The sequence below is a fragment of the Meriones unguiculatus genome, chromosome 10 (assembly GCF_030254825.1).
Source record: "Meriones unguiculatus strain TT.TT164.6M chromosome 10, Bangor_MerUng_6.1, whole genome shotgun sequence".
NCBI classification, from domain to species: domain Eukaryota; kingdom Metazoa; phylum Chordata; class Mammalia; order Rodentia; family Muridae; genus Meriones; species Meriones unguiculatus.
The window spans coordinates 57755694-57780406 of record NC_083358.1 but is presented as its reverse complement, the minus strand read 5'-3'; the positions used below and the strand labels follow the sequence as shown (position 1 = coordinate 57780406).

The window sequence follows — 24713 nt, the reverse complement described above, 5'->3', positions numbered from 1 at the left end:
TGCCCTATACTCTTCAAGAACGTGTGTGACGTAAGTACAGCTTAGGTGGTACAGCTCCTACAACAGAATGCTTTGTTTTCTTCTTTCTCTGTCCTTTTTTCTCTCTCTCTTTTAAATTTCACTCATTTGAAAAAAACTATGATTCATCACTTAATAAAACAAATTATTTTTAACATGAATCCCAGAAACCATTTTGTATTTAAAAATTTAAAGCAAACAGTGGGTGGATTTACGACTTCTCAAAGTGTCATTATCTAATGTTTCAACCCCTAAAGAAACATAATTCTGATGTTTCATTTGTCTTCTTTCATGTTGTAGCAACCAGAAATCTCAACGCTTCTGAAATCTTCTGGGGATCCGCAACCCTACCCGGGTCCCCATCAAAAGCTCAGGTCTTTTGACATCCTGTCTTGCTTTTTCATACCTACAGGGATTCTTCTTATGCTTCAAGCTCTCACCTCTCAGAAAGCAAGAAACGTAGACCCCTATATGTCAAACATTTCTTTCACATTCCCCCAGCGTATGCATTTCATAATCACTCCAACTTATTCTGTGATTTATTTTTTAAGAGATTAAATATACTTGGAGAAACCCATAAACTAACAATTCAATTAGTAAATGAACTTTTCATATAAGCATTACTTCCCCTTCTTACTGAGAGCTCATTTCACATCAGCAAATTAGAAAGACGAGAAAGAGCTTGTACTGAGGCTGAAGAGCATTAAGAACATGAGGCTTTGGAAACAAAGTGAAAGCCCACATACTTGAAGAGAATTGTGGTTTATATAATTTTCTGAGAAATGAATACTATGATGGTGCTGGAGAGATGGCTGAAGGTTAAACATGCTTTCTGCTCTTCCAGAGCCCCGAGCTCTGTTTCCAGAACCCACTTCAGGTGGCTCATGAATACACACACACACACACACACACACACACACACACACACACACACACATATTCCATGAACACGTATAGAGACAGAAATTAATATTGAGTAAAGTTGGAATTTTAGAATAAACCAATAAAGAGTCAATAAGAAGAGCAACTTAAGTGTGAAATGGATAAGAAGGTCATAGTTGTGGACACTAGTATGTTGATTCAGAGATGAATGAAAGCTTTTTGAATAATTAAACACGGCACCAGCCGGGCTCATGACGAAGCTACCCAGTATAGGTTCTCAACATGAGGAAAAGTCTGGCAGCCCATTAACCTGTGTGCTCTGGGTAAAACTGTAAACTGCTATAATTGAAGAGATCAAGAATGAGAAAGCAATTACTTAGCCACAAAAGAAAAGTAAATTTCCACCAAGGGCTCAGCTTTCAATTTTCATTGCCATGGAAATGAAGAGGCAACATAAGCCAAAAAATGAAAGTAATTCTGGAGACTGCATCCACACCTGGAGGAGAGCGAGCTTGACTCTCCCTTTCTCCACATAAAGAGATGTGTGCATGCAGAAAGCCATTGTTGCACTAACAATGAAAACAGTGATATGTTTTGGTAACACCTTGTGGATGTACTGCTGTCAACAGCCTAGACAGTAATCATAATAGCTCTTGAGCTGCTCTGTACTGATGGATAGACACAGATGACGAAAGACAGTTAAAGCAGTGGCTATCAGAACCTGGTCCTCAGAACAGGGCCCGTATCAGCTAAGAGTTTTCTAAAGGAAAATGATCAGAGCCCACCCAGGTAAGGAGAAATCAGTGCTGGGAGACCCCAGCATAGTTTTAAACAGCAGGAGGATGTGTCTCATTGATCTAAAGACCACCAAAACAAAACACAGAAATTTTAAATATTTCAGAAAAAAAATAACAGCACAGGTATGGTAGTCACAATTTTTCTCCATAAAATTTTATGAAAACAAGACAGAATGGTGAATGTGATTTATCTGAGCATGTAACTGGGCCTTCCCATGTCAGTTTACCTTGTCCGGTCACTAAGTCAAGTATTTCTTTCGCCCCTTTTTCGAGCAGGCCTTCCAATCATTGACTGCTGAGTTAAAGTGAATACGACATTTAGGTATCTGCATATGACTCATATAAACCTACTTTATGGACAGGAGAAAAGGAATAACATTTTCCCTAAAAGGTGGTTACTAATTACAATTATTTTCATTCATTAAATATGAAATTGATATTGTCTCTGCATTTAGTCTTGACGTATTTAACAAAATGAACAATTCTAAGGTGTAACTACTCAGAGTGGACTCATGAGGAAATAATGTCTACCAAACTTCCGGAGTACAGCCCATGATGCCAATGGCCATGAAAATAAACAAAGATGTGCTAAAATGCCTCTTCAAACACTCAAAACATTAAGTTATTTTTTAAAGATAAATTCCTCTGGTATATCCCCATGATCTAGGGTAGTGTTCGTGGGTAAAGCACTTCCTTAGACTTTGTGAAGCCATGCATCTGGTCCTGAACTAGATTACACTACGTATTGTTTCTACATCAATTCTGACTACAAACTTCTGACTGTAATATGAAGAGGTCTTTCTCAACATACACAGGGAACATCATGCTAAACCTGAGGTTTCCATATGAAATTAAGATAAATCCAATAATAAATGCTTCAGAACAGCACCATATGCAAATAAAAAATTAGGAGGGTCATTATAATAACTGACCTAGATTAATACTTTAAAACTTAAATCTTATTCTTAGAGCCATCAATCACATCACGTAAATACTAATTTCTGCTTTGCAGGTTATACCTGGATTTAAACACAGCAAAACACCTTATGTTAGACAACATTTAAAAGCCCATTATTACAATCTCTCTATACTAAACAGAGGGAGTGGAATAAAAGAAATGAAGTCAGATATTCATCTTCATGACCTCAATTTTTAAAAACCACTAAGTCTAGGAATGTTTCTTTAGTTACTTTCAAACCCTCTCCTTTACAGTACACTAATAAATATTTTTTCTAAAACAAACAAACCCAAATATTGAGACTGACAATTTAAATTACTAAATATTCACAAAAAGTATCAATATATTTCATTATCATCAGAAATTGGAGCAAATATTTAAACTTGGTGTCCACGCTCAGGCTTACGTTCAAGAGATAACAGGAAAAAAAATGGCAAAATACTCCAATGAGTAGCTCACAAATTTCTTCGCCATCACAACTTGCGGGCTGGTTACACAGTTTTAAAACATGCACTTAATGCCCTATATGTAGTCAATGTTGGTATAAGTTTTTACAGTATCCACAGTACTTTCAAAATCAAACTGCCTCAAGAAAAAGGTGTAGATGGTGAAAATGTATTTTATAAAAGCATATTTGTTTACCTAACAGCATACCCAACTTTCTTAGGAAATGACAGGTGTACCCTGGCACAGTTCTGAAATCTCAGCTGTCAAGGCTAAGGCAGGAGAGTAAGTTCAAGGGCAGCTTGGTTTTCTCTGAGTGACCCTCAGAAAACTTTGTACACAAACAAACCTCAGTTAATTGAAGAAACACGATCTTTCTATTTGGGGGAAGAAAACTACTTACTGGTTTGTATGCTATTAATCATAGCTGTACTGGAAAGCAATGCAGCCAAGTACAGATTGCGAGCATGGGAAGATGAGTGCCGAAATAACATGCTTGTACATGATGAAGAGGTGGGCACGAAGTTCCTGCCTGCGGGCTGTGAGTCCACACACACTGCACTAATCAGTCCCGACTCAGTTCTCTCATCTAGAAGATGCACTACCTCCCCAGAAGTGTGTTGATGAGGTTCAAGTGGGTAAGGAAGAAGAACTTTGTGCAATGCCTAATCACCAGGAACTCCTGCCACCATAAAAAGCCTTGGAATTACGCCCCTTACAGAAAGGAGACAGAGAGCTGCAAATCCAGAGACACAGAACACACTTTCCCCTCCCAGTGAGCTCCCTGCACTGTGTGCATTCACTCCCGAATGTACCTTTAAAAGCAGGCTAAACTTATCCACGCAAACTTGTTTCCTTTCCAACTCTAATCTTGAATTGTACAATGCCCGACAAATTGCTTTCAGTCTGCTTTTGATTATCTTATGCTCATTATTACACTTTACCAAGTGCAAAGTATGGAGATGAGATTCCACGTGTAATCTATTGTGAGAGGTGTTTTAATCAATAGTCTTGTTCTGCTGATTAAGCAGAGGCTTCTGTTTTGGCAAGATAACATTAGCTTCTCCAGTCATGCTCCAAAAACCATTGGGAATCTTCCCCAGATCATTAGATATGCTACAATAAAGCTTTGGTGCATTTTCTTTTCTTCCTTAAATTACTTCTTCACTGTCCCATCGTTCCCCATCACCGACGGCACCACATTATCACTGCGGCTCCCCTGGAACTTGCACTCGAGCTATGTCTCCAGGCCATAGGATGCCATTTTCAATTGAAGCTTCTACTTGAAAATATAAATTAAGAAAATTTCATTATCTCCTGCCAGGGGCCATTATTCACCACAGTTCTAAGGAAGATTAAAAATGCAAAATCTACCAACTTGAACAAATACTCCAACATTCAACAGAGAAGCTTGGTATTACCCAGTCAGAAACTACATTCAGATTTGCTTATATCTGAAATGATCCTGCAGAATTAGTACAATTCTTTACTGAGTGTATGTGTTCAGTGAAGACTGTTTCCACAATTTCCTTCTCTAATTGGCATCTGCTATTTTTAAACTTCAATTACAACAAACTAGCGATAAATAGGTTTGCTGTTTCCACACTCCTCCCTTGCCAGCTACCTTCAATCTTCAAATGTTCACTTCTAGAAGAAATACGGGCTTTCAAAGTGTTAGGATTCTAAGAAGTATTACACCTGTTCATAGGGCCGACTATAAACAGAACAGTCATGGTGGTAATTGTATTTGCACATCCATGGTGAACTGTATATTCAAAATGAACAGAAACACCTACAGCTGAACCTTCTATAAGGGAGCTAATTGGTGGAGCTAATTCATGAGCTTCAAGTAACAACAGAAAAATTCAATAATGTCAATTAGTAGACTTCATTCTATTCAAGGACACAGGCTAAACAGATATAGAGCCCTTGCATAGGCTAAACAGATACAGAGGCCTTGCATAGGCTAAACAAATACAGAGGCCCTGCATCAAAAAGAAGGACACACACATATGCATACACACACACAAAGGGGGGAGGGAAGAGGAGGAAGAAGATGATGATGAAGAAAAGAGGAAGCAATTTCTAAGACTCATTGGAGGTGATTATATGACAAGCAAGTAAGAATTCAGTATATGTTTCTGAATAATGGAAATGATGACAATTGACTAACCTGGTTATTTCTACTTGTAAGTAAGCATGATTGACAAAAAAATATACAGCAGACACCCTGTCTTCAGTTGGCTTACATGATATGAAAGAATTCTGTCAGTTTGGACAAATTTTTATATCATGTAAGAATACAATAAACAGTTAATATGTAGGTTATCTATTTATTGGGGGAAGTACTCTTTAGTTTGCAATCATTCTCCCATATGATAACACTTCAAACTGTCTGGTCTATTATTGTTACACTTGTCCCTTTTAGTACATACATGCTGAGAATAAATATTCCACACACAGCATGTTACCTGACCCCTCGAACAGGTGATAGGCATGGGAAAGAGATGTATGTAAAGCAAGTCCTCAAGTCAAGCAAGAAAGGGAGACAGAGATCATGTGCAAGTCTCAGCTGATCATCATTTTCAGAGGTCAGGAGGGACACTTCTGAGTTCCCAATCAAGCATCTCTCTTTTCTATAAAATAAATTTATAACAGAATGCTTTTTATCCTTTAAACTTTCGCAGTGCTATGGAAGCAGGTTCTGATTTTATTTAATATTAATGATGATGTGAGAATTAGCTAATTGCTAGGTAAACATGACATTAAGAAGTTAAATGGTGTGGAATTACCATGGCAGGAAAGGAAAGTTCTATAGGATAGTTCCATTTGTCACAGACTCTGTTCTTGTGATGTATTTAGCAATTTGTGCTATCTACAAGAGGTCTATCACACAGAACTGAATTCTTTAGGCATGTTAGGCTATTACTTGTATGAATTATAGAATATTGTCTTATTTAATGCATTTCAAAATCATTTCTGAATGAGCTGCTACTGTACCAGAACCTAGAGCACCACATGCTAGCTATGCACAAACAATTTGAAAACAAAAACAAAAACAAAAAAAAAAAATGAAGTAATTCAAATTGTATTCCACTCCATCTCCTACATATTATGTTATCAAAAGTTTTGATATAATCCTGATTTTTCAGGGCTGTAGTGATTAAATCCTTGAAACTGCTTTGTGAATAATTTTACAACAAAACAACAAAAACTCTAAGTTACTGCATACATAACCATAAAAAGAAGTGTGTATTTTAGTGCTAGGAATACACTGTTAATGTTGTGTGGAAGAAAATTAGAAGGCCTCTTCCAAAGCAGTTCTGGGTAAGTCAACCAGTCTGACAAGACCATCCTATTTAAGTTCATTGCTATGGGGTTATCATTCCACTTTTAGATGTTGAAGACAATAATAGGAACAGCAATGTCATACATGATTGGTTTGTATCTCAGTTAACCACTGTGCCAAGAAACACAACCACAACATACATGGATCCTAAAGCATATACATTTTGTATCTTGCAGATTGCTGAAATTATTTTCAAATTCCTCATTAATTATGAAAATAAGCATCTTGAAGTGGTACTGCTGTACTAAAAACAATTTTGTGTGTGTGTTTTAGGGACCACTGAAAGTCCTTGCAGTTTTTACTAGACTTTGGGGTCAGTTTAATGCAAATGAGGTTTGACTCACTCTGAGCCTTATTAATCCAAAACAAAGTTTCTTGTTTGCAGAAATGCACACTCAACACAAATGCGCTTACTTTTATTAGCAAAATCAGACGTATTTATTTACAAAGCACGCCACTAAGACTGCTGCATTCGTAGGGTCATGCAGTCTAACTACTTAATAAAAAGAATAAGATCATTTAAGTGGGGACAAAATACATACATTAAAAAATTCAAAACTATTTCTTTTGTACCTGAAGTCTTCCAATATTAAAAAATACACATTCCACCTGTAAAGATTCAGAGTGTTGTTAACATGCTTCAGTGTGTACTGCATAAGTAGTCACATTTTTAACAGGGGGAATCACTACGAGATGCCCCAGTTAGATGACATCAGCAGCAGACTTGTTACCGGACTATACAAAAGACACAGTCTAACAGGACGTGACCTTGCACAGCCACAGAGCTGTTCTGTGATGTCTTTCTCTCCTATAGCCCTTGCTAATTATCTGCAAAGTTACAGACCCTTTTGTCCTGGGTTATTTTTCTTCAAATTGAGAGGGGATTTTGGTTTCTAAATATTTAATTAGTTTTGTTATGATGTGAGAATTGTACACGCCAAGCGCTTCGATTTCCACACTCTACTCTGTCTAATTATCCTCAGATTTAGATCGGTCAGCCCAGATCTTTTTTCTTTGTAATTATTTACTTCTGAAAGATCATTCAGTGAAGAAATATTTTCACCCTTATGGCTCTTCTTTGCCACGAATGGCTCTGCTAGTCTGTTAATTACCCACTTGGAGGATTAGAGCTTGAAATAGAGCTACGGAACTGTAACCGGAAGGAGTTTTGGAGGGCAAGGCAGAGTCAGAGATGCATGTGGCGCTGTTCTAAAGCCACGTTGAGATCACTCCCCAGGTTTGAATACAGTTTTGACAAACAGGAAAATTAAACCATTGAGGTGTTTTTTCTGACTCTTTATGTTAGACAGGTTGTCATTTAGTCAGTATTATAATGAACATAAGACAAATTCCCAGTCTAATTGATAACTAGTATAAGTTTTTGCTTCTAGAGATCTCATTTACATTAAACACTGAAACAAATGTTCATAAACATCCCATACAAATCAAACTGAATGCTCAGAAGTAAAATGCTAAGGCTTTTGGAAATGTGGCTTATTTAAAAAAAATTGCAGCTGTGCAAAACTTTAAAAAATGTAATTTAAAAATATATTTAATCAACTGAGGGAAAGTTTCTCATATTTTATTAAAATGCTTATAACCCTATGTATCAGGTGGCCAGAAAGCACCACTGCTTGTTCAAACTCAGTTCTAGGTCATTTCCAAGCATGACTTTACTCCACCAAACTTATCAAAACATACGAGTGTTAATACTTCTATGTTACAACCAGGCCTTTATTGACTTCTTGGCAGCTTCTAAAATGTTTGGCAGTAAAATACCTGTCATGGTTTACAAAAGGACGTATGAAGTATGTAGTGCTCTGCAAACAGCTGCAAAGTTCTGAGTGAGCAGCTTACTACCAGGAGTAAGTCAGTGCCACAGAGGAGTAGATGAGCTGTGCACATCTCTGTCAAGGCTCCACGAGGCAAAACGCTTTCTGCTAAAGACAACCTGTCACGAGACTCACCCGAAGGCCAGCAATCTGTCCCTACTCACTTAGCTTTGTGCCCTCTAAGAGCCAAGCCACCTATGCTCCCTTCTGTTGCATTCTCGGAGCAGGAGAAATAAGTGTTATGCGTCTGTCAACTGAGAACCTACTCAAACTGGATCCCACCTCCCCAGGAGCATTCACACAGATACTCAATATAAAGACAGGGTTCTCTTTCCACAACATGAAGATGTCAGCACTTGTGCCTCTGTGACATTCAATGCCATGCTCTACCCTAATTATCCCCAAATCTTTTTCCCTTATAAGTTTTAGCTTATGAGAGATTGTTCAGTGAAGAAATATTTTCACCCTCATGGTTCTTCTTGGCCACAAATGGTTTTGATAGTTTGTTAATTACAGGTCCAAAAATAAGTAATATAATTATCAAATATAGATACCAAATTAGAGTCAAATCTGAACAACAGAAGCTCCCTGTCAAGAGCAATTTTATTTAGGAAAAAAAAGGCCAATTTTACTGTAATTAAAAATAAGAAGTAAAGCCAGGGAGGGCGCTCAATTCTGCCCCAAGCCCTAGGAGTCCATGGACTCTTCGCCTCATTTCTAACTCTCTCACTTACTGTTCAGTCTGAGGGCTGCCAAAAAGTCAGTTTTAAATAGCGGCCTCTACAGATAAAACATCCAAAATCAGGAGAATTTGATTAAGCTACGAAAACCACACCCTAAAACTAAACAAAAAACACTTCCTCCACAGTGCAAGCCAGAACCGATTTCCAACAAAAAAGAACAAAGAAAATCTTAGGAGCAGCCTTTTGGTGTAAAGCCCTGGATTCTTGACCATCTCGGCGCACTACACAGAACTTTCTGCACAGGCATGTGGGAACCCTGTTCTCCAGATCTAAAGATTCCTTTTAAGGGCCTTCAGTCTCTGATGTGAAAAACTCTGAGTTTCTCCAGTTCCCGAGATACCCGTGTGGCCTAAGCAGTGACTCCCTGTTGGGCATGGAAGGGAGTTTCTCATGACCAAGGATCGAGTGTAGATGGAGAAAGCCAGTGGAAGCCACGCTGGCCATAGTATTAAGTTCTGCCGTGGATTAAGTTCTGCCGTGGAACTAAAACCCAAAGACATCGTTTTCTGTTCTCTTTACCTACAAATTCCCATGCATTCATTTTTCAAGTATTCACACTCTGCTTTATGTTCTAGATTTTATTTTATTGTACTCAATTTATCAATATCTAAAAATCAAAAGTGTAAGCTTCATATCTACTTGTTTAATAGCATTTGCCTATCACTGAGCATTTTGTTTTATTTTATGACTTTAGTGGTTACTGGACACTAAGTTTTCCCTCCCCGGTAGATGTTAAGTGTCTTGTAAATCCTGCAATGCTTAGAATGATTTTTACCAAGAAGCATTCACTGAATGAGTGTTTTCTAAACTGGATTTCTTAATCTGTTTCATCTTGTTTGTTTGTTTGTTTGTTAAGGGCTGAACAATCTAAAATGGCTTATGATACATGTGAGTCATCTCTTTAAAAAAAAAGCTGCAGAAATTTTGTATACGTATAGATATTGTTTCCCTGAAAAATCAACATAGTCCAAAGCTGGAAACACAGACCCTTGGGGTAGTGGAAGAAGTCAGCTGAGCTGGGAAGAAGGTCCCACACTCTTAACACCCTCATCTGAATATAAAACATCAACTCCTTACGAGACAATATGAAGACATGGGTACTTTGTGATTCACACTCAATTTTAGTGAAGTCTCATCTGACTGATAAATAGATGACAAATTTCACTGGCTTACCTCTGATAAATCAGACATAATATTTAATCATGACAAAATATTCATAATCTAATCCTTTTATCAAATTGACTACCACCGCAGGAGTCTCGTGTGTTTGCACAATTAAAAACCCTGAGTTAGCTGCATATAATAAGGCATCGCATTCGATGCAAATCCTTTCCTATTGAAATAAGTGCCAAGCTGACAGCAGGAAGTAGCTGATAAGAAAGCAACAAGGCATTGCTGATGGCATTCTCGATAACTGAACACAACTCATAAGCATTCTGTCTACAGCCTATTACCCAAAGAGCTCCTTTTAAAAAGTGTGGATCAAGGGACGCATCCTTCTGTTACATCTCAGCCACAGGAGGACGCAGCATCTTAAAAAGATGATAAATGGTAGATAGAAAGGGAGATGATAGATAGATAAATGAAATAGATAGATAGACAGACAGATGACAGATAGACTAATCTGCAATTACAGAGGCAATAATACCCTAAAATAACCACGTGCAAACAATATCTGTGTAGATAAAAACTAACAAGGCGCATGTGGAATTGTGTATTGCTGTTCTCTGTCGTAAAAGAATAAACTCTGGTGGCTTCAGTGTTAATGTAACCCTCTCAAACCCTGGTGTTCATTTCAATAAAGACATTACAGGAAAAAAAATGTATTTATACACACATATATGTATTCTGTACAATGACTGCATGCTTTTAAGAACGAGAAAGGAGGTATGTGGACGACCCCTGCTCCTTGGCCGAAAGGCAATAAAGGGAGTTAGAATGTTGCAAAGAAGGTGGGTGATGCCAACGCTAAGGTGCAGACAGGATGCAGCATGGAGTGCAGTGGGTGCTCGCAGACCTCAGCGTGCCCTCAGTCCCCAGGGTATTTTCCATCTAGGTTACTCTGGCTGTTTCCTCTCCTCCATCCATGTTTGGAAGTGTGCTGTGCCATACAGGAGGTCTGGCACATAGCTGCCTCTGAGTGGTTGGCCACAATTTTAAGGCTATCTCAGCTATGTGCTATATGCACCATGGCACCTTCTCTAAATTTAACCTGTCCCCCACCAGTCTGTTCTCTTGCAAATGTGTGTTCTTGCCAGATGTTCATGGACGCCTTTGGCTCCCACATTAGGATGTGCAGTGCATTAGAATGGAGTAAGCATTTGATAGTGCACACTAATGAAGCTCAGACAAAGACAGAATCCTCCTAAGTCAAACCTGGCTCCAAAGCCTTGAGATACCATACAACTTCTCTGGTTTACAGCATGTACAAATAATGTAGATGTGTTTTAAATGGCAATGAGGGCAAAAGGCTACTTCCACTTTATAATGTACTCATAACCTGAGTTAGTTTTTTTGTCAGTAACTTGTGTAGAAGGTGCAGGTCGTGGGGAGCATGAGAGCTTCAAGCACCACTGACGCCCTGTGCAAGCATGGATGGGAGCAAAGGGCCATATGCTGTAAACCACTCAACATCGGCCTTTGAAATCTAAAAATGCCAGGCGTGTAGAGCTAGAGAAGCATCTTTATAAGATTGGCTGGAAAACCATCCTTATCACTTCAGTTACAGACATAGGATAGGCCTCACTATACTGGACACAACCAACTCAATCCCTACTCCTCAATTTTAGGAGTTTCATGACTTACAAAAGTAGTAACTAAATATGATATCCAGATGGAACAAACAGTATTCTAGGTGATACATATAGTTTCCAAAGCAGATTTATTTGCAAAAAAGAAAGAAAAAAAATCCAAAACCAAAAAATAAACTCCATAATAACTAAAGCAGTACACTCACATATATTATGTGTTTTATGCTAGATATGATAGTCAATTTAAGCATATTTGATACATCATTACTAAGAAAGAGAAACATTGGGGGAGCTTGCTCTTGTCCTTGACCCTTAAATGTTTCTATTTCAGCAATGTCATTAATGTCAAAATGCCATTAGGATGCCTGACAACTCTTGAATATCTGTAGCCTTAGCAGCACGAAATCTTCTGGATTCAATCAGGAATGGTTTTCTCTTTGTACACAGCTAAAAAGCTTAGGGGAAAAAGCTTAAGGGAGACACAAAGGTCAAAATACCACTTTCACTAAAGAAAAGGGATGACATGGCAAAGATGAAAAAAAGCCACTTTTAGACTTGAACCAGGAAATTTTCTTTGTCTTTTGTTTCAAAATGCTTAGTTTTAAAACTTAACTCCCATACTTAAACACACGTAATCAATATCCTTATAGGATCTGTCTTATATTTCATGTCAGCACTGTCCTCTGGTTGGGCAACACAGAAAGTGATCTCTCTAGGAGGCTTGGTGGGAGGAGAACTCTGCACTGGGGAAGCCAACCTAGAAAAAGGTTGGGGCAGTGTAAGAAGCTGAACCGCCAGAAGGTGAAGCTGTCCAGCCAGGGAGCTGGGGAGCTGCTCTGGAGAATGGCCAGGCTCAGCCTCAGCTCTGACCTCCAGCACTAAACAGCAGCTGCCTCCCAGGGGAAGGATCGTATCCCAAACCTCAGGGAGGTTCTGTGAGGGCATGAGCCATGAATCCTCTCACAGGGCAATGACACGGGAACCAGGGTGGGGCCAGCAAAGCAGGAAGAATGGATTGTTGCATAGCATCTTCTATAGCTGTGTGAGAGGACACAGGTCTACCAACCATTTTCAGACATCTCATTTTCATGGTTCTTATTCTATTTTATCTTCTTGTACACACTGACATGTCAATCCTGTTTACTAAGTGATAGTCAATGGGTTTCCTATAGAGCAATGAACCTTAACAGAGAGCTTTTAATTGGCCCACATAGGAAACCACACTACTATTAATTCCTCAGATACAGCATAAAATAAAACCATCGCTTCTCAAACTCTAGAGCAATTAGACCTCTCGGCTATTTGGCTAACTCTACTTCATGATACCCAATGCAGTTAATTATATTTTTTGATGTTAATAGTCTCTGTCAGTCTTAAGCATAACTTTGCTTTGATGAATATTTAAATTATATTTGAATAAAAAATAATCTTGGTTACATTTCACATTCAGTAATCATTGCGGCTTAATAAAGGTCTGTTCATCAAGGGTTGAAATACATGGCAGTGAACACACAAACCTCTTGAATCGTTAGGTGTTGTTATCACAACAAGCCATCACCTCTCACAGACCTGTAAAACGTGTGACCTCCTTCATATAACACAACATGATCAGCTTTAGATAGCACATGTATTGTTCCATAAATTAATGATGCAATGATCTTAGGGCTAGATCAGGATGTAATTTAATGTGTGGACCAAGTTCATCATAACAAAAGCATAACAAAGTATGCTTTAAAGGTTGGTGTACATTTTCTTATCTCCTCGAGAGTTATGGTTCTAGCAATTTCCACAGGTAATGAGGAGCATGGAAATTCATCTTTTGAAAGATCCCTTGATTAGAGATTATATTGAAATCACTACTAAGAACATGTAACTTGAACACATTTCTTGACATGGAGGGCATCAGTGCGTCATAGCAGAAGCTACTGATGGTGTTATCTCCAAATGGGCTTAAGGGGTGAGGGAGAAGGGAAAATAAAGTCCAGCACTTTCTGTTGCTTGACACTGAGAGTTCCACCCAATTGTAGTATTTAGCATAAACTATAGAGATGGGTTATTCTAGCTCAACACTTCAATAGAACGAATAAACATTTTATTATCATTTAAATTATTGAATTATTAGAGTTTTTAAATTTTCAGCTTTTTTTCAAAACCCCAAGTGGAATGTTTATAATTTTACCTTCTGCCCTTGGCAGGTGCCCTGTGTCATCCACACTCCAACCAGGAACACTTGGGTAATGTGTGAAAGTGAAAGACTTCTTAATGTCTCACATATTTAATGACTGACAGAATTTGGCATGAAATTTGCTTGATACACTGTTAGCTTTATTCCTCTTCACCTCCCCCAAGCATTAGGTGCCGTAGGAAACACTTACATTGTGGTATGGTCTGTTACATTTATGCCAGGATTATGAGGAAGTATATAATAAGTAATACGAATATTTCCCATTTTCATCAGAGTAGCCACAACTTCAAATGACATACAAGCTACACCAAGGGGCTGGAGAGATGGCTCAGTGGTTAAGAGCACTGTCTGTTCTTCCAAAGGATCTGGGCTGAATTCCCAGCACCCACATGGCAGCTCACAACTGTCTGTAATGCCAATTCCAGGGGATCTGACACCTTCTCACTAATGAACATAAAATAAAATTAAATAAATATTAAAAAAAAAACCTAAACCAAACCCAGACTGTCACAAACTAAGCTTCTGTTAAACAAGATCTTCACATGATCTCAGTCCCTCTTGCACCCACAAAGGAGGGGATGTGAAAAAGGCAAGTCAGAGAATGGACTCAAAGCCACGGGAGACAGTGTTTAAATGCTGTTCCTGTTCCAGCGTCCACAAGAAGCATTTCCTCCTCATCTACAGCGTGCTCCTCCACCGTGACAGCTAGCCTCCATCAGGACCAAAGTAATGGACACGAGTGACTGTGGACTGAAACCTTGAATTCTTGAGCCAAAGTAACAATGTTCTCCCTTAAAATCTATCGTGTATCCATCACAGCAATAAGCCTGACCAGCAGAGGTGGGCAGTGTGTTAGGTGGGTCCTAAAACTGAGTTCTTTGGTGGCATACAACATGTTCAGAAACACCCGATGATCTCTTATGTGCTGACTTATATGCCATCCTTGGCTGGCTTAGATAGAATACACAATAGTCTATTGTCTATTCTATATAATAAAGAATCTCCTCTTTGTTGCCTCTTTCATAATGAGATTTCTCCTAGAAACATACTAAACAGATATTATTAGCTCTGAAATTAATTGCGGAATAGCAAACAGTACTGAACAATTTAAATTGGTAGAATATATTAAAGAAGTGCAGACTAAGGTAAGAAGGATTGGTCCTTAAAACCTGCAAGACAACTAAATGTGCATTAGTAAAATGTCACCAGAAAACACATTTTTTACAATAAATTTCTTACGCCAATGTGCAAAACAGAACATTAATACTGGTGTGGTTATGTTCTTACTAATACAGTCCTTATGTTAAAAATTCTAGTATAGAACTTCTAGAAAATGAGGAGAGCCAGGCTTTTTGATGACTTAAAATGCTTTAAAATAACTAAAGAGCTAGCTTTCTGTATTTGATAAAATTAGTCAATAAATGCCTGGTGTTAAACTTCCAATCAGAAAATGAAGTACAGATCCAGGGAAGGTTGGTGCACACCTTTAATCCTAGCATCTGGGCAGTGAGGCAGGTAGGTCTCAGTAAAGTCAAGGCCACGCTGGTCTGACTAGAGAGCTCCAAAGCAACCAGTGCTACGCTGAGAGAGCCTGTCTGAAAACAGCAGTAACAAATAAACCAAATCAAAACCAAAACCAAAATAAGCAATAAGGGAAGTTTATATATCGTGTGGGCGTGTGTGTACAAAATTTGATATAATCTTATTACACGTACAAGGGTAATAATGAAGTAAAATTATAAATTTACCTGGAATAACATTGGCTTATTGTTCATTTTATGGTATATTGCAATGGTATACATGCACTGCACTACAAATTATTATAGAGTTGTATAACATTTTGGTAGAAAACTGGTAGAAATATATGTTCCTTTACACTTCAGCAGAGTGGGTCTAAGGGCAGGGTGGGGTGGACAGCAACCAAACAATAAAAAGCCAAATCTGAGTAAAAATTAGTAACTCTTATAAACCTTTCTTTACAACTGAGTTTAAATGACCATTCTATGTGATTACTTGATGGCAGCTGCCAGAAGATAGTGTTTATTTCAAGGTGTCTTTATTCATTACCATTTCAGATTAAAAGCTCATTTACAAGCGTGGTGGGTGGCTGGGAGGGTGGCTGGAGCACCTGTAATTCCAGCACTCAAGAGACTGAGACAGGATGCTTCGTGTATGCTAAACACAGTGAATCAAACAACCATGACCCACTTTCCAAAAAAAACCCTAGTTTCTTTGATCGCCATACACTCTGTCCGGATCAAAAGTAAATGCAAAGTTATTTCACCCAGCAATCTTGAGGTTGTACAGAAAAGCAGCAACACACTGTTCTCAGAGAAAAATGACAGTTCAGCATCCAAACAGGAAACACAGTATGAAAGGGACAATGCTATGTATGGGCAAGTATCTGCAGAAACAGGAAGGCAGACTAGGCCTCTCCACAGACACAACTGGGCAAGGGAACTGCTTCACAGACTTTCACTTTACAAGGGAACTCCCAGGTCCTTGCAGCAAAGAACCTCTCCTGTGACCCCCTTGCTTCTTTTTCATTCATTTAGGTAGGCCATGAGGGGCATTTAGACGGCTTGTGTTATAAGTTATTTATAATTAGTCTTTCTCACACAGCAACTGCAAATGTCAGATATGGTTCATGGAGTGGTTCGCGTGTGTCTCTGTGTATGTGTTTTTATTATTATTATTGCCAGTGATCTCTCTTCTGTAACATGGACTTTGGTTTACATGCCCATCAGTGAGTAACGTGCAAAACGTGTCCAATTAGACATACAAATTAGATCTGCAATAGTTATATATTACTGTATTAAGATTCAAGAATCTCTACTAACTCAAACCTGCAGCCAAGGAAGGAATTCCAGACACTGTCTGTAAACAAACTCAGCCAAGACAGAGAATCAGTGAAACCCACCACCTGCATTTAGAAAATAGCCTCAGTATATTTTGCATAGAAATGGTGAGTCAGGAAACTAAGTCGTTTCTTTTCCCCCTCTATATTCTATCCTAATGGACAAATGGCTGATAAGCCTGACACCACAGATAGATAAAAGCACTTGGGATGAGCGGTGTATAGCATGAAGGCAGTTTCTCAGAAGCTGCAGACTTGGATCCAGTGGGAAAGCGTGAGTGGACTGAGCAACCCTGGCTAGCAAGCACTTAAACGCAGGGCGGAGCACACCAGCTCCCCAGTCCCATGAAGATGAATTCACAGGATCGCACAAACTGAGCTAAAGCTATCATTCTAAAAATACAATTTGCATGGAAGAGACCTCAGGTCTGAGAAAGCTATCTCCAAACTTTATTGTTGTCTGCAAGGAGAGATCAGTAAATGTGTTTTAATTAAATTGAAGAAAAAAAAAAGAACACAACAACTTCCTAGAGTCTGACATGGACACAGGGCCTCTTTACGGAGACTGATTGATCAATATAAAGGCTGAGAGGTTTGTATGTCAAGGAGACTACACACCAACAGAAATCTATAATCATGAAGTCTGCCAGAACTGTGGCTGCATTTTAATGGATTCTTATGGCTGACATCTGAGCTTCTTAGAGTAAAGTTCTGTATATGGTGTGCATGGGTGTGCTCATGTGCATGTGCATAGTCCTTTGTTTAAATAGTTCATATACTACTGATATCTATTAGTACATTTGAAAATGTTTATCCATTTTAGATAACAGAATGGAACTTCAAAGTTATTGAAGAATAAAAGTGCATCCCCAGGTGTGATTGTAATTCTAGCACATAAGGAGGTTGGATATACAGCCAAACCCCATCCAAGAAACAAACAAACAAACAAACAGAAAACATCCCATATTGCAGAAACAAATTCCACTAAGGAATTAAGCACTCAACACATAATTGGCCGTTTTCGCCTCTGTGCCAAGTAACTCAACCTTTCTGAAAGGTTCACAATACTGAAAAGGGGAAGAAAATGATATCATACCATTGGTTTTAAACACACTTATGGAGAATACACGTGAAGAAATGGGATCAAACGTGCTGCCCACTTGCTGATTCAGCAAGTATGATAAACGGCAGTGAAGTTAGTTGAACTCCTAGCCTTGGGTTGACAGCGTGGTGTTCAACAGCTCTCTTAAGAGAGAAGCCACAGACTAGCTCTACCAAGACAGAGGAAGTCTGGCTACTGCTCTGCCTGGCAGCAACATGAGAACAGAGGGCGGTCTTCTCCCAGCCCTGCCCGGCCTCACCTCAGCCTTGAGGTTTCAGTCGCCAACCAGGCTGCACTCAGATGTGGCAGCAGAGACTCAGAACTCTCAGTGAATTCCTAACTTGTTGATTAATCGAAGCTCTGGAGTAAGAGCAGAAATCACTTTTGTAACTGTTTTACGGGAAGGTGTCCCACAATTATCTTCAGCGATTGTTAAAAAGCTGCCACTGTCTGTAGTGGTGACTGCCTGATAATCTTCGGGTATAAATAAATCTTTCCAAGAAGAGAAATTAATTCAATCTTTTTGAGATGAACTGCAGACGCAGGTTGCACAGTAGTCATTGAAGAATCTGAAATGCTTCACATATAAAATCTGAAATACTCAGGGCATAGTGAGTATTCCAAAAGGACTTAGGCACTTCTTGGATAAAAATATTTAGCCAGAAAAAATTGGGGCAAATGTTTCAAGATCTGCTATCTGAGTAAGGGACCCAGAGAAAGTTCTGGCAGTTACTAACATAGGCACTGCCCAGTCTTCTAAATGACCAGGTAAACAGAAAATAGAGTAACAATAATTTCTCACTCACAACCTGGACTGGAAGCGAAGACCCCTGCTTCTTAACTAAGGAGGGGGTCCAGGTGAAAAGCGGGAGTGATGCTTTGCATGTAAAGCAGACAGCAGAGCTGTCTTCCTCACCATATGCAGGAAAGAGGCTGTGCAACCCAGTGGAGAATGTCTAGTATTTCTCTTTGAGCTTTCCAAAAGGAAATATCCTATGTTAAAGGAACAAAACCATCTCTTTGGCACAGTATTCAATGCCTCAGTTTTTGAGGGCTTATACATAGAAAAAAAAATCACTAAACTACTTGAGGTTTTGTGTTTTCAGAGTGAAGTGGTGGTACCTGCACAGTAACTATTCATTGACAAAGCAGCTGCAAAAACAAACACTGCCTCTATGGCTTCTTACAGTTCTTTCCAACGATACCAGTCAAATATGACAGAGTTCCTTATACTTTCCCTGCTGACGTACAATGACGAGGGTACTTTCATGCCTCCACTAGGAAAATGTTTTTAAAATCATCTCAATCTGAGCTTCCCCCTTTCAATACAGTGTTTATGTTCAAAGTGTCATAGCATTGATTAAATTATTATAATCCACAAGTACACTGCAATTTAGAAATGAGGTTTCAACTGCTGTTTTTGGAATTATTCCTGTATTTATGCCAACACGCCATATCCTATTTGAAAATCTGATAATGGTAGCAGACAGGTCAACAACACGCATTCCCAGAAGTTATTTATTTATTTATTTATTTTAGTCTCTAAATCCTTTTCAAGTACCGCAGCAACAAGACATGGAGTCCTCTGGTGCTCAGACCCAATGGAAATATCTTGTGTATTTTTTTTTACATATATAGGACGCCTGCCTATAGAAGCACAGTAAGTTGGACACGTGTACTAGACATTTGCTGTGTACAAAAGTGTGTGTGGTGCACGTCTGGCCAACAAGCAGTAGTAGCACTGTAGCATTGTCCGTCCCTAAAGCCAGACCTGCAGTCTCTGTACTAACTCCCACCATCGCTGGCTGTTTTCTCAGTCTATCGAAACAGGGAACCATCCATCCATACTAGGCCCTTTCCTTTCTGCTCCTCCCTGGCCTGCCTCCAGATGCTGCATTAATCGTGACTAAAGTGGTCCAACAAGAGGAATGAAGAAGCAGTTGATTATCAGTGTGTCATAATATATCCAGGGCATAGACAGCTCCCCAAACTGGAAACACCACGAGGAAACTGTTCTATAGGTGTAGGGTCTCTCATCTGCAAGAACTGAAAGCGAAGAAGTTCCCTACTTGTTTATTTTTTACAGGTATGGAAGGCTTGCATATTATACACAGTAAACTACGAGGGTATAGGACAGAAGCAGGAAGAGAGTTCACTCTTTCCCATGCACCTCAGACACAGCCAGAAGGTAACTCCACTGTTTGTTTGTTCTTTCAGTAGACCTATGCCGTGCTGCACCTGTCACAAAGCCACGTGGTGACACTCTGCTGTCGTACCATGGTGGCAACACCGTGCTGTGATCCAGCTTTTCTGTTGTGGATGCTCACCTTGAAGAGTCCATTTTACCAAATAAAGCGGAACACTAAAAAGCAGCTCTGTTCACAAGCTTGACGTCCAGTCTCATCTGGGATTTGGGCTTTAGATAAGAGTCACTGATCAAGCACTATTTATGCATAGAGACTACGTCTCACATTCTTAATACTAATTCCTTAAGAAATGAAAAAAAGACCATTTCGTTGGAACTCTTTTAAAACTTTGGCAATGCTCTCTAGTTTCTTAAGCTCCAGCAAGCCACTGGCCACATTTGAAAATCTAGCTATATTGGCTTTCAGTTAAAATACGGCATTCTATGTCATCCCAATCCACTCTCTTGAAAATGTGTATTCTTAAGGTGTAGACAATTAAGAAGTAGTGTTTGATTTTTTTTTCTTCATGTATCCTCCAATGTTTTCACTGTGTCTGTGATGACTACGCCCACACAGAAAGCTCGTTATTCTTCTAGGTGATCTGCTAATCAAGAAAGATATCTCATTAAGATATTGTGTCCCAGAGGAAGGAAAGCAGGAGAAGAGGGGAAAGCAATGAATGTAAAGATCAAGGGTTTTGTTCCACAATATTTGAAGTAATAATGGTGCTAAACTATGTGACCACAATGTGTCCCTTTAGTATACTTAGCATGTTCTAATAATGGGGACCTCTAGACAAAGTGGTGCTGGAGAACTGCCGTACTGCTGAACTAGTTGGTCACAATGACAGTAAACTACTCTGTGTGTGTGTGTGTGTGTGTGTGTGTGTGTGTGTGTGTGTGTGTGTTTCTGTGTCTGTGTGTGAAAGCAAAGTTGACTGAGCTGCCATGAATTCGGAAATTAAAAAAAAAAAAGGCTATCAAGTGTTGGGTGCCTTGTGTCTAATGTAGGTTCTCTTTAGCTTAGGATGCTCAGTTTAGGACCTCACTGTGGAGCAAAAGGAATACACATTTGAAAGACTCAAAATTTGGTCTTTTCGTAGGGAAAAAATATACAGCTCTTTCCTCACAATGAGCAGCAGGATGAGCTCCTTCCCAGCTGCGTGGCTCCAATGGCAAACAGCTTCCATAAGGAACGCATCTGAGTTAGGACATTTTAAGGTCTGGATGGGTTTATGGGGGCACGTGGCCATGTTATGTTGAAGAGCACCTATCTCCACTGTCTGCTTTCTGTCTAATTAAATCAACTGAGACAGTTGGGGGAAGAAATAAAAAGGCTCAATTTCAGCAAAGTAGATATTCTCACAACTTAGATTCCAACTTATATCCCAGGTATCCAGGCATTCTGTCACATCTGGGTAAATACCTATTTTATACTCAGCCCATGCAGACTAAGTTGCAATCCTTTAAATGTAGTTACAATGATGTACATCTTTAGCACAAATCATGGTGCATTGAACATTCAGTGCCATCACATTTTAAATTGCCTTGAACTTTAATTTTTTTAATTGTAGACAAAAATATTTAATTACAGATTGTACATAAAATATATTTCTTCCTTTTGCCTTATCCTCAGAATCAGAATCCTTGAATTGCAGAGAGGAACCTTATTAGAATATGTTTACCTTAACTATCTATGTACCATTTGAGGAAGGTATATACTCTCATTGCTATGCAGAAATCTACCTTGCATGTCATTTTTAGAACACTTAGTACATGGACAGCACAGCTCCGAACCTCTAACCTGCCCCACGGTCAGTCATGGCTGGGTAAAGGTAAGGCTGGTAACAGAGACACTGGACGTTGCTTAGCTGTTTAGAAGGATTTCATCCTAGTCTCATGAGGACATACTTAGCTACATGCTTTCTGAACTTGCTTCTCTCCTTTTACTGTTAGCTCTTTTAAGGTTAAGGACCAAGAGCACAGAAAAGAAGCCAGCAACACACTGAAAACATTTACATATGACACAACTGAGAAAGCAGTTTACATCCGGAATGCACAAAAAATTCTTAGAACTAAGCAAGCAGCTCAAGTTATCAAGGGGGTGCAAGCGCTAAGGAACACACCTGAAAGGAAAGAGCACATGGGAAGAACTTCCTTGCTAGGCGTCATTACGGAATTATAAACAAGGATGTGTTTATGAAATGGCCAACATTCAAGCACTGTCAACACTAAATGCCAGAGACAGTGTGGGGGAGCAATCCTGCCCATTCCTTCATTTTAGGGAAGCAGGATGGTAGCGCAGCACTTTGGAAGACAGTTTGTCGAGTGCGTGTCCCCTACCCCAACCTACTGTGAGGTGGGCGAGGAGGAGGATGGCAGGAGAGAGGATTTCTCCATATATACCAGGATGGCCTAACACACAATATTCCCACCTTAGCCTGTGACCCTGTGATGTGCCAAAATTTATAGGTTAGCTATACCAAACCCAAATGAAATTTTCTTATAAATCTTTATCGACTCTTAGTATACAAACCAGCACACTTTCCAATCAATTTTGATGTGTCTAAACTTAAAGTACTGTAAAGACTCACTTAAAACAAAATAAGGATAAGGAGCAATTATTGACAAAGTTCCAGACAAATCAACATTCTTCATAATTACAGAAAATTGTTCACATTTCTGAAGCCCTGAGAAACAAGCATAGATTTGAAATCTTCCTTATGTGTTCTATATTCTGTCATCTATATTAAGATGATGTCCAGATTTAGATGTTGCAGAAAACAGAATACAATGTAGACATTAACATCAGTGAGTGAAAATCTAGCAGTTTAGTGAAGAAGCTCAGCTGTAGGCAGCATCTATTCACTTCGGAAAGGCACTAATTTTAACCTATGGCTACGGTAGCTAAAACCGCACATGTGCGCATGCATCTACCTTTGAGTCATGATTTTGAAGGCATCAGGGAGGTAGCAGTCTGTGTTCTCCATCTGAAAGGGGTCTGCGTCACAGATCTTGTCGTCTGTCCGACCATAGTTAGCGCTCTCGATCATGATGACATCACTGCCTGGACATCGCAGGTCTATGGAATAACCTTCACACGATAGTTCTCGTCTCACTAACCCGAATGGTAAGGCTGCTCTGCTGAAACCTAAGAGAAAGTTAAAATGGAAAGTCAAGCTTGAACTCAGGTATCAAATCCATTATTTCAATAAAGCATTTTCAAGAGATAGAACTCGCCACAGTCAAGAGATGTCAGGAATCCATGTATTCATTCTTAATTAGACATCTAAAGGTCACTATGGGATACTTTGATGCATCCTTATTAGGGATCTTAAAATTACTTTTAAAAGTCATTTTCTCTATAATCTAGTATAAACAAAACTAAACAGCTTCTGTTGTGTAAATTCGAAGAAAAATGTTAAATTTAATTGACTTCAGGAAACCTTGTCAAGTTTTATAAGTATCTAAACATCCACTCAAGAAAGAACTGTCACAGTGTGAAGGAGTAGGACTCTGCCATATGCCATCCCCACGGTGTCATTTTTAATGTTCATGTTAATTGTGGTCAGCATCATTATTGTAGAATTACTCTGTATTAGGAGTTCTTTCTAAAATAACTAAAATGGTTATGGCAACGAAAATTCTAGATAGAGCATGCTAACATATTCTATTTATAGGCGGTATTTGAAAAGTGATACCAATAAAAAGATCTGGAAGATGAATAATCACAGGAGACAGCACTGATCCAACCCACTCCAATAAACACTAAAGAGCAAAGGTTTTGCAAGTTACACTTTCTACCTACTGCATTAGCCTTTCTACCTGTAAGACTCAAAAACGCTTAAGGGCTGTATGAATTACACGTGACACAACAGATCCACATGGTAGAAAACAGTCTTGCTTGGAAGTTAAGGTTCAGTCGTTGGTTCTCTATTTCCACCTCATGTGCATTCTAGGGATTTCACTCGGGTCATCAGGCTTGTGTGGCAAACACCTTTATCTCCTGAGCCACCCGTCCAGCCTTATCTAAGCCAAAATTTCAAACCAGCAATCCCATTGGTTAGTACCACAGCACAACCAATCGCCAGAGACAGGGAAAGTGAAGTGGAGATGAATGAGCAAGGAAGACAAGGGCTCCCACTGCACTAGAGTGGAAGGCTACCTAGGGATTAGTCACCACAGTAACAACTCTCAGGTGTTGCCTGAGTCTCATTTCCATTTTCTTGTCTGTCACCATCTACAACATTCCTTTAATAACTTTAATGTTCTGTGTTTGTTTGTCTGGTTTGGAGACAGGGTCTCACTCTGTAGCTCTGGCTGGCCTGTAACTTGCTGTAGACCAGGCTAGCCCTGAACTCAGAGACCATAGGCCTCTGTCTCCAAACTGGGATTAAAGGTGTGTACATCCATGACTGTCCTGCTTTACTAATCTATCTCTATTTTAATTACTCTGTATTACACAATTACAGGAAGAACACTGACAGATTCGCAAGAAGCTGCTTCTAGTTAAAAACTTTAAAGCAGAGTGCTAGGTGTGCCTGGGTCATGGCAATGGTTGACCCCCTCTCTATCGGAACTGTCCAATGCCCTCACTCATCCAAATCCTTG

General features: G+C 39.2%; 1 protein-coding gene across 50 annotated transcripts in view; it reads right to left on the bottom strand.

Moving 5' to 3' along the window:
* The window catches only part of Adgrl2 (adhesion G protein-coupled receptor L2), a 636611-nt gene that overhangs the window by 54248 nt on the left and 557650 nt on the right, over positions 1-24713 (bottom strand). For all 50 annotated transcript variants that reach the window (XM_060392547.1, XM_060392555.1, XM_060392556.1 and 47 more), the window contains one exon: positions 23040-23253. In XM_060392547.1, the coding sequence (XP_060248530.1) occupies positions 23040-23253 (214 nt within the window). The remainder of the gene's footprint in view (positions 1-23039; positions 23254-24713) is intronic.